The sequence below is a fragment of the Zootermopsis nevadensis genome, unplaced genomic scaffold (genome assembly GCF_977971745.1).
Source record: "Zootermopsis nevadensis isolate Lab colony 2312 unplaced genomic scaffold, Znev_1.0 Znev_ptg000028l, whole genome shotgun sequence".
In the NCBI taxonomy this organism is placed as follows: domain Eukaryota; kingdom Metazoa; phylum Arthropoda; class Insecta; order Blattodea; family Termopsidae; genus Zootermopsis; species Zootermopsis nevadensis.
The window spans coordinates 14,422-29,346 of NW_028259160.1; the positions used below are offsets into that span (position 1 = coordinate 14,422).

General features: G+C 40.8%; 1 protein-coding gene across 6 annotated transcripts; it reads right to left on the reverse strand.

Annotated features, from left to right (window-relative positions):
- Positions 1–1,625: 1,625 nt before the first annotated feature.
- LOC147872294 (transcription-associated protein 1-like) lies at positions 1,626–13,933 on the reverse strand. 6 transcript variants are annotated; one of them, XM_087357543.1, is made up of 10 exons: positions 13,915–13,931; positions 12,646–13,075; positions 11,895–12,044; positions 11,313–11,410; positions 10,726–10,813; positions 10,261–10,481; positions 9,687–9,895; positions 8,939–9,152; positions 6,605–6,743; positions 1,626–1,942 (listed from the first exon to the last, which is right to left on the reverse strand). In XM_087357543.1, the coding sequence occupies exons 4-6, from the start codon at positions 11,323–11,325 to the stop codon at positions 10,313–10,315; spliced, it is 270 nt and encodes an 89-aa protein (XP_087213669.1). In that variant the 5' UTR covers positions 11,326–11,410; positions 11,895–12,044; positions 12,646–13,075; positions 13,915–13,931; the 3' UTR covers positions 1,626–1,942; positions 6,605–6,743; positions 8,939–9,152; positions 9,687–9,895; positions 10,261–10,312. The 6 variants fall into 6 exon arrangements, with proteins under 6 accessions (XP_087213669.1, XP_087213666.1, XP_087213664.1 ...); XM_087357540.1 differs by lacking the exon at positions 10,726–10,813 and having other exon boundaries at positions 10,261–10,455; positions 13,915–13,933; XM_087357538.1 differs by lacking the exon at positions 10,726–10,813 and having other exon boundaries at positions 9,687–9,898; positions 10,261–10,455; positions 13,915–13,929.
- Positions 13,934–14,925: the final 992 nt, after the last annotated feature.

Consider the following 14,925-nt stretch of genomic DNA (forward strand, 5'->3'; position numbering starts at 1 on the left):
GACTTCTCAAGACTTCGGACAAGAACTTCTCAAGACTTGGGACGAGTGACTTCTCAAGACTTCGGACAAGTGACTTCTCAAGACTTGGGACAAGAACTTCTCAAGACTTGGGACGAGTGACTTCTCAAGACATGGGACGAGTGACTTCTCAAGACTTGGGACGAATGACTTCTCAAGACTTGGGACAAGTGACTTCTCAAGACTTGGGACAAGAACTTCTCAAGACTTGGGACAAGAACTTCTCAACACTTGGGACAAGGACTTCTGAAGACTTGGGACAAGTGACTTCTCAAGACTTGGGACAAATTAAAAGTTGAAAATTTTCAAAAATTCTTAGTTTTGTGCGCTTTTTGGACGATTTGCCACGTTTTTCGATTTTTCGAAATTTTTCGAAAAAATTGAAATTTCTCAAAGGGGTACCCCCTTTGAGAATTTTCAAAAATTTTCGAAATTTTAAAAAAATTAAAAACGACTGCAAATGGCGCGAAACGCGAAGAAAACTAAGAATTTTCGAAAAAATTTGAATTCAGCTAAGACAGGTGAGGCACTGCCCTAAACAAGCAGACAAGACTTGGGACAATAACTTCTCAAGACTTGGGACGAGTGACTTGTCAAGACTTGGGACAAGAACTTCTCAAGACTTGGGACAAGAACTTCTCAATACTTGGGACAAGAACTTCTCAAGACTTGGGACAAGAACTTCTCAAGACTTGGGACAAGAACTTCTCAAGACTTGGGACAAGAACTTCTCAAGACTTGGAAGTGGTAGTGTCTTGTGTGAATCTTGTACGTAATTGCCAAAACAAACCTCTGCCTTGTATTAAAAGTGGTAGTGTCTCGGTTGAATCACGCACGTCATTGCTAAAAGAAACCCCTGCCTTGTCTTGGAAGTGGTAGTGTCTGTGTCATGACCTTGACCTAACAGTGACATCAATGTTACAAGAGAATAATCACTCTGATAACTGATGAAGATGTGAGGGCGAAATAATGTACAACAGTGGTCCCCAACGCGGTGCCCGCGTTGATACGTAAAGAGGTTATACTGAATAATAAAGGCCGTTCAACCATGAACATTATAAAATCAAAGCACAGTTCTCTACGTACCAATGCCCATCTTGACGATTGCGAGCAGCAACATCATCCTACTCTCCCAAATTTGAAAAACTGGCCGCTGAAATGCAGTGCCAAACATCACACTAACTTCCCACTTGAGTAATAATAATTGTACTTATAAAAGTACGTATTTTTGATTGCGTGGTTTCTTGTATCAATAAACGTCGTGTTGTTTTGTGTATTATTTGGTGTCCATATCTTATTTGTCCAGAGAAAAGAAAATTTGGCTTTTTTAATTGGTTGGCGCCCGCCACGATCTCATAAACTCTGAAATGTGCCCTTGGGCAAAAAAAGGTTGGGGACCACTGACGTAAGGCAATACATGCCAAACATTACCATCAGTGCGTTTGGTGTAATCACGCACGTCTGCTGATATCGAAGTTTCAACGTTCCTACGTGCGGACATCCGTATATCCCATGTACACATAAGATAGAGATTAAATACATTTCTTTTGTACATTCATGTATGTCTGATGGTACTCATGTTGATATGGGTTGCCATTATCCACACATTGAAGGCAGATTCAGATTTATTTATGACGGATTTTGCTCGACTGTCTTAACTACCACGCACCGTGGGACATAGCCGCAGAGCTCGACCGTCCATGTACGACGCAGTGCGAAGAATGAATCAATAAGAGAAGGGGGGGAACTCCAAATTAAAATATAAATAAACATCAGCAGCTTACCGTGTCTCGTTTGTGTGCGGTGTGCCGTAGTTGGCTGCCTGAGTCAAAGTCACACGGTGCGTGATATCTGACTGGCTAACTTCTTCGGTGCGTGCTACTTTCCGCGTTGCCTGACAGCACAAGTCCCTCGGCGATACCGACTACATAAGAATAAAATTAAGAATATATATACGCATGTGTATATAAATATGGATATATATTTTTGAGAGAATAAGAAATTTGGGTAGAATCAAAAAAGAGTAAAAACATAATATAATAAGAAATCACATAAAGTACGTTGCCGTGGGTTCTGTGTGTGCGCGCGAGTGCGGTGCATGCTACTTGGTCGGTCGAGTTCCGAGTCAATGTCCGGCGGTGCGTCGTAGTCAGCAGGTCCCGTTCTGAGGCAAAGTCAGACGGCGCGCGGTAGTTTTCTGTTTTGCTTGGCACCAAACCCCCAGACAATAAATCAAAAGGAAATGACAAAACTCCAGAATAACGTACTTGCGAATGTCTGCTGGTTAGGTAACTAAGAAATCAATCATATAACCAGCAGACAGTTCATAGTCACCAAGTTTGTGCAAACGTAAGACATGCGAAACAACACTGATAAATGTCAAATCACAATTTATAATAAGATGATCAAATATTTAAAATATCATTTCACGTTCCGCATCGAATGATCGATTTAGAAATTGGAACGTCTCTTACGACATGTTTCGGTTATATTTAACCGTCTTCAGGTATAAATTAGATTGGTAAATTTAAAACTCGAATTACAATCCTTTACAATGTTATGCAGTTTATGGAAGATGTTCTTATCAGAATTACTCTTATATATTAGAACGAAGGTATTGTTTTTTATATGGCGTGGTTCATCTGATGTTCATTATTAGTCTGTAAAGCAATGATTTAAAGAAAACATTAATAAATATGGAGTAATATAGAAAACAAAATGATGGAAGTAAATAAATGATAAAATCAACATAAAATGCATCAGCTTGAGACTGGGAACAAGCTATAGGGGAAAATAAATCCAAAAACGTAACCAGATTAGAAGTGGTGGATTTGGATTTACTAAAACCATGTTGACAAGGGATTCATTTAGAATTAAAATTATAAGAAACATGGTATGTACAATAATTTCAAATATTTTGGAAACATTATTAATTATGGTAGTAGGTCTATAGTTTATAACAGAAACAGTTTTGTCTTCTTCTTTTAAAAATGGAACAATAGCTGCTTGTTTCCACAAAGTGGGAAATTGTTGCTGAGAGAAGCTAAAATTGAAAATAAATTTAAGAATAGTAGCAAGGATTTCAGGACCCTTAATAACAACTTGGTATACCATCTAGTGCAACGCTTTATAGCATTACGAATATGTCTGCGTTTGCGGGTAATATTTTCTTTGCGATATGGGAATGAAATAAAAGTAACGAAATGGACATATGGCTTTTATTTAGCACAACAAATATACAGCCACCTACAGATGCACCCTAGTCAAACAATATCTATGCCACTGAACTGGTAGCTAGCTAAGAACACAGACAAGCCAAATCAACTCATCCACATGAGAAAGTACCCTGCTTTGGACGCAACCAAACCCAACAAACCTAAGTTACTAAGGACGTATGCTGTTACGGACACAGCCTAGCCCAACCAACCTGAAGCGGATTAGACGAACGAATGAAGACAACTGTGGACGCAGCCTAGCCCAACTAAATAAAGCGTATGCAGTAGTATCCCGTTTCGGACGCAGCCATCTCCCAGTAATCTGTTTCGTACGCGGTTTACGGAAAATAACTCTGCTTCGAGCAAAGCCTTGCCTAACCAACATATGTTCGTAGTGAGGTCGGTGAATGGTGGTGACCTGTCAAGTATGTGTAAGAAGCCTCCTGAGCATAGAGCACAGCCAAACTAAATTATGCCCATAACAGAGCAGATCGCTGCAGAAAAAATCGTGTATATTGAAATTAAACAAAATTTTTGTTTTGAATCGTTTAATTCATTTGCAACTTACATTTATTGAATACAGGGTAGTGGTATGAGAAGTAGGATACATATGGCTTTGAAATTATTTGAATACCTCTTGCAAATGTCAAATCTATACAAGTTTTCCCTTGCGTGGTTGGTTTGTCCAAATTATTCACTAGTTCAAGTTTAAAGAATTTCTGAAGGTACGCACATCAGAGTTCTAAATTTTCGTCACTATTATATTCTAGTTCGAATGTTCGAACGTTTTCACGTCAAAAAGTATGGCCAAACATATCTGGAACTGAGCACGTAACCTGCGACGGACGTACCCTACTCCAACCAATCTATGCAATTGAGCCTGTATCCTGCTTAGAACGCAGCCAACTATCAGAAAATTAAACACGCTAGGATGTAGCTCGCTTGCCTCGCAAAAATTACCGATAGCCTTAACCTGCTTCAGATGCAGCCTTGACCAACATACGACTCCCACGTACTTGATGCAGCCTCGGCTAAAGAACCTATTCACGCTTTGGACGCACACTAAAGTAAACAACCTATGCCAATCAGGTGGTAGCCTGTTTTAGACACAGCATAGCCCAATCACCCAATACACTCGAGAAAGTACCTTGCTGTGGACGTAGCCTAGCCACACCAACCTATGCCTCTAAGAATGTAGCATTTTAGGGAGTTGTCATCAGACCTCACTTTATCATAACTACATATCAACTGTATGATACTACAATTTTAAATTCAGTTTTACTTAATTGCATCTTTCCTTCTGTATCTTTATCAGTTGTATTGTACTATAAATCATCTTGTATCTTCTTAAATAAGTTGCCTGTCTGCTTCCTCGCACAAACAAGAAGCAATGACAATACAAACACATTTACAGATCACTTAATGTTACTGCTACAGTGCGCCGGCCATGCATAATCAACAGAAGGAACCCATCACCAGTATAAGGAAGAATTAGAACTTTGTTAGTCGGTTAATAGACACACAATATCTTTAAGAGTGATCTGTTAATGTGTATGTAAGCATCATCTGTTGCATTTATGGCTTCCCATCTCATGAACATAATGTACTACTTCAACTTTAATAAGTGTTTGCCAGAAATTTTTTAACGCTTAAAGATTAACAATAGTAAAGTGAACAAGTTAAATAAATTTCTTTATTTTTCTTCTGTCTAAATTAAACGTTAAGAATTAATTTAATTCAATTTTTCTGTATTTGAAACAATTTATTATATTTCAAAATTTCATGTGCTCTTAAACATTCTTTTCTGTGCTTCCGTGCACTCCAGTTCTTCTTAAATCACTTTCTTTCAATCATTCTTGTGATAGACTTCCTACCAGCTACGGACGCAGCATAGCAAAGGACACTGCCTAGTACTATCGTAATATCCACGTTACAAATTATCCTCCTCTGGACGAAGCCTGACACAACAAACCTATGCAAGTAAGGCAGTAAGCTGCTATGGACGCGGCCTTCAACACAGTCGATCTCTTCGGACAGAGCCTTGTCAACCCAACCTGTGATTTATTCAGCCACTAGGAATCTATGTACGCAACCCAGACTGACCAATGTTTGCCTGTGGTCTTGTTGCCTTCTACGACCACAGCTGGGCCAAACTAAGCATGTGAAAAGATTTATTGCTACCGCAGCAACCTAGGATTAATAACAAACCTCTACAGTGGTGGCCTATTTCAGACACAAAGTAGGCAAGCAAACATAAACCTAACTGGTACAGCACTGCACATGCAGCATTACCAAACAAACCCATACAACTGACAAGGCACACGGCTACAGACGCAGCCTAAGCTAAGCAAGATATTCACGTCAACCAGTCGCCTGGCATGGACGAAGCATCGCCCAACAAAACTATACATGTCGACCACTAGCCTGATGGCCAGCTACTGACGCACTCTAACCCAGACTTCTTAAGCCCTGCAGATGCGGGATAGCCGAACGAAAGTGTGTACCTGAGATCGTAGCCAACTACGGACACGGCGCACCCTCAACAATTCATGCAAGTGAGCCAGCATCCTGCTACCTCTTCACGCAGAGCACGTACCTTGCTGTTTCTATAACCTACAGAACATGATGTATCACCATTTTCTTTTAGCCTGATTCCAACGCAGCTACTCCTACTCCTAGTAAATCCAAGCTATCCTCCAAGAGCTGAAAATCTCGAAGACGCAGCATACGCAAACTACACCGTGACCCTTTTCGGGTGGCCTGATTCAAACGAATCCACAATAAAAACATACATATGCTAGTGAACATTTCGGTAGAGGTGGCGTGACATGTGAGAAAGTAGGTGTGCCTCTTCGCGAGCAGAAAAGACTAAAGGCTGATGGATACATGCCTACGCTTCCGACCTCCTTGTCATAGTAGAGTAGTAGTAAACTATGTCTTATGCAGGAAATGTCTGAGAAGTGTTCGCCAAAAAACAAAATTGACAGCACAATCTTCCACGTGCCTCATGGTGGTGGTCCAGGGGGCAAGTAAACAGAGCGAAATGCACAATGCAACCAATTTGCTTCCATCCATATCTCTGCTTCTTAAAATAAATTAAAAAATAAGTCACTCTCCTTGAGGCTGACACTTGCCGTGGTGAGCCTCGTGGTCAACCAAACTCAAATACTTTACCTACTCAGAGTGTGTCATACTCTACATTTAATGGGGCTACACGCAATCTGCCTACATCTTTGACCATTCTAAACAGCCAACAGAGGGCACATGTCAATGTCTGATTTCAAATCAGAATGAAATTTCAAAATTCCTTTGCGTTCGTCGGACTCCGTTAGAGACAATAATAACTCTACATGATCGAAAAAATCAACTACCTTTGCACGTTGCACCAAGGACTGCACCATACGCCATTCAAAGTAAGCTAATGAACGATACCGCAACACACGCACAAAGAGCCCTTCGCTTCGAGTCCCCTCCAGAACACGCCGCGTCCACTGGTACGTGTCCGATGCACTGGCGTACATGAAACACAAACACAGAATATAAGTCAAACATACCAACCACCGATCGCCAATGCTCAGAAATGACATCGATAAAATGGAAAGAAAACAAACCTTTTAACAGTATCGGCCTTTCTGAAGTTAAAATGGGGAGGTTCTTGGTGTCATTACATCCACCGGCAATCCCATTTTATGTAAACTGGATGTAAATGAACAATGATAAGGAGATATAATTACAATATCAATTTCAAAAGAATCAAACATGAGCAAACATTTACAAAGTTCAAAACCACGACAATGAAGACTCAAACGATATCTCAACCTCTCACAAGAAATAAATAAAACACTCTCTCAAAAAAGAGAAACTCGGCCTCAGTCTCTCACCGAGAGATAGGGCAGCTATCTTACCTATCCTAGAAAGCCCCTTTCTTGACCAAATTAAAATACCAATGCCAAACACATAAAATGAAGGCAGAGCTACCTCCAATGGAAAACATGGTAGAATACTATTATTATTATTATTATTATTATTATTCAGTGTTCTGTCTTACAACAGGTCCATTGCTTTGCCCAAAAAGAACTCTCCAGTTTTCCCTATTCTCAGCTTCTCATTTTAATTCCTGGAACTTCATCTTCTTTCCTTGTTTCAGATCGTCGGTTAGCTGTATCAGTCTTCTTCCCAGTCCTCGCTTTCCTTCAACCTGACCTTCGATGATGTCACTCAGTAACCCATTCCTTCTCGTAATGTCCGAGCCAGTTAGCTTTCCTTCGTGTAATCGCCTGCAGAATGTTTCTTTGCTCGTCGACTCTCCTCAATACTTCTTCGTTGGTAACTCGATCCGTCCACCTGATCTTCTCTATTCTTCTCCAACACCACATTTCAAAACTCTCCAGGTATTTCTGTTCCTTCATCCTGAGTGTCCAGGTCTCTGCTCCATACGTAACACTTCACTAGTTTCTTCTTCATCTCCAATCCCAACTTGTTAGTGAGAAGTATCCTCTTCTTGACGGAAAACTGCCTTGGCCATGGCTATCCTTGCTTTTACTTCCTTGGTGCATAGGGCGTCCGTCGTGATTATGCTTCCCAAGTACTTGAAATTCTCCACATTCTCCAGCCGTTGGTTTCCAACTACAACGTTCTGCTCTCGGTGCCATCCTCATTACCTTTGATTTTTCAATGTTGATTTCCATTCCATACTCTCTACCTGTTACCACTAACTTGTCCATCATGTTCTGTAATTCCTCCTCTTCCTTCGCCAATACTACCAAGTCGTCTGCATACTTTACAGTCATTATGATCTTCCTCCAATTTTGAAGTCTCCACAGCTTCCTTGGCAAGCCATTCCCCGTACAGGTTAAAAATAAGTGGTGATACGCAGCATCCCTGTCTTACACCTCTACCTATCTCAACGCTGTTGGTGTCTCCTGAGTCCAGTCTCACGTTGACTTTCTGCTGCATGTACAGGTTTTCGATTAGTCTTCTATCTCTCCAATCAATTCCAATTCTCTGTAGGATCCTCATTAATTTCTTCCATTTTACTCGATCGAAAGCCTTCTTCCTGTCGATGAAGCAGGCACATACTTCTTCCTTGACATCGAGAACTCTCTCTGAAATTATTCTCATAACTCCGATGGCATCTCTGGTTCCTCTTCCTCTCCTGAATCCAAATTGGTCGTCTCCCATCACTCTTCTTTTCTAGTCTTTTAGTCAGTATGGTAGAATACTAACATCAAATAATTAAAGAAATACATGTCTTTGACGGCCCCTACACCTCATGTAAAGCAAATAAATTCACATTCCATTTTGAGAAGACATTTTTTGTCATGGGTCTATTTTAGGTTAAGACAGTGAAGCAACCTTATTATATTATTAGGTCTGCCAGTACTCCACACCACACCCTAATACTGTCCTTCAAACTGTGAAACTTGTTCCAATGCAGATATCAAAACATCTTGTAAACATAAACAAGATCTTTACCTAAATTGACAGGTATTTCTACTTACAGACCAGTTTCATTACCAACGGCATTCTCTAAAAAATTTTCAAAAAGACATGCAACAACGTGCTATTGAATTTTACACACAAAATCTTAAGTGAACTAAATAATGAAGTGCATGTTGGTGGAATATTTCGCTATCTTGCCAAAGAATTTGATTGTGTGAATCATGAATTAGCACATCTGATAATCATATTTCTCGTATACTTACACAATGCATGTCAAGTTGACACAGAGATAAATCTCTCGCAGACATGAGGTCCTTCGTGATAACAGCCGATTGATTTCCTGTCGTCATATCAGTGAGCCACCATAGTGTTTCTGCACATACTCCACTCTTTTCCTGGCAAGCAGTAGTCATGTCAGGTGACGCATCCTTCAACCTCAGTAAAGTCCCATGGATCAATCAAGCTTCTTCTCTGCAGCTATTACCAGAAAAAAAATGCAATCACATTCAACACATCACCTAATTTAAAGGTTTCATAACCGATCCCCTTGCTCAAAATTAACCAAAAGCACAGAAAATATCCCAGCAGCTCCGGTCACTGTGCACAATACTCACACGTCAACAAAACTAAATTCCTCACCTTGGCAATTACTCACTTATTAATTAGTAAACACATCACATTAAAGGCTCCACAGCACTACACACATCACACATGAAACAAAACCACTCATTAACAAAACCTTATCACAAATAGTCACCACCCTCGTCTACAAGCTATACCTAACCTCCAATTTTGATGTCCTATGAACAATATATTCACTAGAGAATCATGAATGCCTCTAGCATACCACAGATACTGCAATTATGCCAATCTCTCACCGCACATAGGTCTTTCAACATATCAAATCTCACATTTAAGTTCACAACATCTGAAGTACCTAATAAAATTGGACAGACTCATCTCTCTCACACGACAACCACATCAAATACATTCTAATGCTCATGTACTCACACAACGAATGCCTCGTTCAGACTGATATCAGTTTCTTGCGGATACGATGTTCCTTCTTTGTCCCAGCAGGTTTAATCTTCTGACATCAAGTCGGTCCGCCAACTGTTGCCGCACGTACTTCAATGCTTGTCTGGCTGGCAGTACGCAGGTCACGTGACAAACAGCATGGTGCTCAGTAGAATCTGAAGGATCATTCTGTTTCTCGTAATCTGCTACTCCCAGAAAGAGAAAATACAGTCACATTCAAGAAATCAAGACATCACACTCTTCTAAGAGCACACAGTTTTACTTCACCAAGCAGTTAACACTCCTACCTTAGCCAATGAACAAGCACCTTCCATTTTCAGAAGACAAATTCTGTCAAGTTCATTACAAACCCATTCACAAGTTAACTTTAAATACGGGTCACGACAGTGTCACAACCAGCGACCTGACAAATTCTGAACTCCCTCACTCACAGATTCATACTGGAGCCTTTCTTTCCTCCCCCCCCCCCCAGCAAATTTAAAGCATTCGCCAAGTGGGCCATTATTCCACACGTCATAATACTGCAACTACAAACTCTACAACTCACACACATCACGTCAGTCCCACGCAACTTCTGTTGCCACTGATTCAGTGGATATTTAACGAACAGTTCGCTTGCCGTCTGTTTGGAGCCGAGGATGTTGATCGCTGTCTCCAAGATACACGGCTCCCTCTCCTCGTGCCCCATTATGACAGCAAGGGAGTCTACAAACACCAGTCGGTCCATGCCCCTCAGGTTCGCCTGTTTTGATGTCATGGAGAAAGGACCTAAATGAAAGATTAAGAAATGGCAAGCCACTACAACACAGCCAACATCTGTAGCACTTCTACTACTAAGGTGAATTCAACCGACAAGGGGCAAGAGGTAGCCGTAGCAATTAGATTTTTTTTCCATATCACCATCAGTAATGCCACTTTATCATACCTTCTGGAAGCAAAGGTGGAAACTTCACCATCAGTAATATAAATTGTTTCAATGTTGAACAATCTAAATTTATAAAACTGAACTCACCAGCTACCTGAGATATCGCCACCATTGTGTAGTGACAAACAAGGAACACACCGTCGTAACTCTTTCATGGCTGCAGCAACAAACACTCCTACCAACATACACAACAGGCCTTACTGGCTTTTCCACATATGAAGCAGACGCTTTCAACAAGTTCACATACTAAATGTGGTTTTAAGAGAGATTTCAGGTTCTCACAGTGGTCTTTGGGTTCTAACACCACTTGGACTTACAGAAAACCAACACAGATTATGATTTTTAAACATTTAATGGTTCGCTATATCAGCTGCAGTTATCCTTGTGACTAAGCGCAATGCCATGAGGCAGTGGGAGCATGGAGGTACACTCCATGCATTCTCAATTATAGAACAATGTGGAGGTCAGCCTCAAAATGTGGTTCCTTAAACTGGCAAAGAAAAATCACGTTCTTCATTGTTTCTTTGTAGTCTCAATAGAAGAAATAGACAAGTTCTTTATTTCATTAAAACCATTTACTACTTTTCAGGAAAAAAGGTCTTCTTCTTTCAATAATGGCATTGCAATTCAGAAAATAAGTTCATTAAACAATTTACTCAAATGGATGAACTTGCCTGTGACTGCCATCTGGTGAGTGGCTCTGGCTTGCTTGTCCTGCAATCTGCACGCAATCCCATGGACTGCGGAGATCTCCACATGTGGATCATCAGAACTGCAACGGCGAATCACAATGAGTACAGATAATTACACTCACATCCTAATGTTCAGTGTACAAAATGTTGGTCACAACAGTGGCCAATGCAGTAGCTGCTTCCTAAATCAGCAACTGATGTAAAAGGGACAGAGAAAATGGGAAATCTGGGTTTATGATATGAGAAAGAAATACATTACGTGCAGATGCCTCCTGGTACTGGCAGGATACTAAACACAAACTAATTGTGATACAGCCTCTAACAGGCTCACTGTACCAGTAAATAATGAGTTCTGGGTGCTCAGAGAAAGATCTATACCAGTGCCTCATAGACTGCCATGGGACTCGCTTACAATTCTGCGTTGAAAAGCCAGTGATTAACAATCTGTTATGTCATGTTAGTACCATCAGGCTGGAAAAACATCTTTTATTTTGTACACTTTTTTAATATCAAGAATGAGGTTAGTTTTACAATATTCTTCTGCCTCCAACTGCTCTTATATACCTTGGACAGGAGAAAAGCTGCTGCACTGTATTCTCATCTTCATTAAAATTCAGGGATGCCACCAAGAAACAGCAAATTATTTCCCAGCACTGACGACGGTAACGGATCCGTCGTGCTTGACTTCAGAGCAATACATGCTGTCTCCACGACCTGGAAAACACAAGCAACAGTTTCAAGTTATAACGAGTGACAACGCAGGCCAGATTCACTGGTAAGGGAAGTCAAATGTTTTAGTTACAGTAACTTTCAAGTACTGCACTTACTGTAATACTCTAAACACCTTTTCTCCACATCAGGGCGCATGTCATATTTATTTCCAGAACCTTTGGGTTTCATGGACACCAACATATCATTGACTAGACTTTTATTTTGTAAGTGGAAACAAGTTTGACAAATCTCAACAATAAAATAAAAATTAATTACCAGTATATAATTTTTCTATAGTCTATGCTAACCGTAATAAACGTCAAAAAGGACTGTATTATACGCGTATCAAGTCATTTAATGATCTTCCACCAACAATTAAAACTCTAAATGATTTAAAGGTGTTCAAGCCTGCATTTAAATTATTTTTCATACTTGAATTGCAGAATCTGAAGGTTATGTACATTCACATGTGAAACACATCCTTGTAATTGTGTCAAAAGTACTGAAGTTTATATGTATTGTATGAAATGATTTGTTCTCCATCCTTTGGTTTAGTCCTAAGAAGGATCTATGGAATGTAAATAAACTCTACTCTCTAACATACCTGAACAATGCAATTCCTTATCCAAGTCACAAACACTACAGGTGCTTCGTTCTGTCTGGTTCTTCACATCTCCAACTCCAAAAAAGCTGCTTCCCCATCACGCACACAACTGATCTTCTGAAACGCTGATATTCAGACAAATTAGTCCTCCATGTCTTCGTTGATACCAGTAAACACACACTACAGCTACAGTTCACATGAAAGTTGCTACTCAGTACATCCCCTGATCTCAAACTACTCTTTGAGACAGACTAGGCACTCCCACTAAATCTATAACCGTACACCTCCTCGGAAAGCAAGGTAATCGCACGAGGGCCTGAGGTCTTCCTTGTGGCATTGTGAGGCATGCTACGAACACCCCATACTTGGTCACTAGGAATCAAAAGTGGGCAACGGCTATAGTATCCCACATGCTTGCAGGCACTCCTACCTGAAACAATACCAAATACCAAAATAAATATCCGCATTGTGACACCAGTCGTAACTGCTACTACGAATGCACTCTACACCTCATCAATAATCAACTGGCCAACTAAACCAACCCTCCATGCAACCACAATATTTCACACATTACGTCCTTCACACAAGGGAAAGATGACACACATCAATTCAAATTAACTTCCACGCCCTGGCAATATATATGAGAGTAAATCTGCACTGGACTCAGAATGCATCCTAGCAACCAAAGAAATACAGAGGGGCAGAACGCCCACGCCATTTTATCATAGGCAGGGACGGCAACGTCTGAAAAACAGCGAACTCATCCGACCTCCTTGTCATAGCAGAGTAGTAGTAAACTACGTCTTACGCAGGAAAAGTCTGAGAACTGTTGGACAAAAAACAATCTTCCACGTGCCAAATTCCTGTTGCGATAAGAAGTGAGCCTGCCAAGTGTACTGAACATACTCCACTGATTTCCTGGCAAGCAGTAGGCTGGTCAGGTGACAGACAGCTTTTCCCCGAGTAAAATCCCAAGGATCAATTAAGCTTCTTCTCTCAGCTATTCCCAGAAAGACAAAATGCATTCACTTTTAACTAACACAAATGCAAAAATAAACAGCATTCTGATGACGCAGTTGATTGAACATGTACTTTTGTTCTTGGGGAGGGGGGCACACCACACACACTTCTGAGTATATAAATGTCACTTATCAATGCCGTAAACGCCTCATGGCGTTTATTTATTTGATTCCTCGGGAATCATCGACACATAACCTCAACCGTTAAACGAGAACACCCCCATCATTCCGTAACCTGATGACAGCCCACCTAGATCGCTGTTCGCACACATAAACTTACAGCACCTCCAAGACTCCGAAGACTAGATTCACGCTTACCAACCAACACACACACACACACACACACACACACACACACACACACACACACACACACACACACACACACACACACACACACACACACACACACACACACACACACACACACACACACACACACACACACACACACACACACACACACACACACACACACACACACACACACTCACTCACTCACACTCACTCACTCACACTCTCTCTCTCTCTCTCACTCTCTCTCTCTCTCTCACTATCTCTCACTCTCTCTCACTCTCTCTCTCTCTCTCTCTGCGCGAACTTGACCACAGCGAATTCTAGTAGCGAACCCAGTAAACTACGTATTGAGCGGGAACAGAAGGGCAGCCGAATGGCATCGGCAGTTCGAGACCCAGCGGATTCTTACAGTAGTATTAAGTGTAGTATTAAGTTCTAAATATAAAACGAGGGCAGGACTGAACCGATTTCTGATTTCTGCCCTCTAAAAAAATAATTGAGGGTTAACGGGTGGGTGGGGAGCCGAAGATGAGAGAATGAGGGGGTTATGCAAAAATATATTTATGAGGGAGCAGCCGAAGGTGGTCCAAACAGACATCATATCAATCAACAATCTTTAACCAAAATGTGTTCAAAGCACTTGAGTCGAAAGAAAAAATCCAGCCAAATAAATCAACAAACAAATCTGTCATCTACTGGGCATGAGATTTTTGCAAGCAAATCCAAATTCATAACAAACACCACACGCCAACTTACAAGTTTTAAAACCTTTATCCTTCCTTAACACACCACAAGCACAGAAAATACCCCGGCAGGTCACAGCACTACATAACAAAAACCAAAATCACTTCACAAATAGTCTCCACCCACGCCTACAAACGATACCTATACCAACTGGAAACAGCAATAACGTCAATCCCAAACTGCATTTACTTCTGTCAACATATCATCTCACACTTACAAT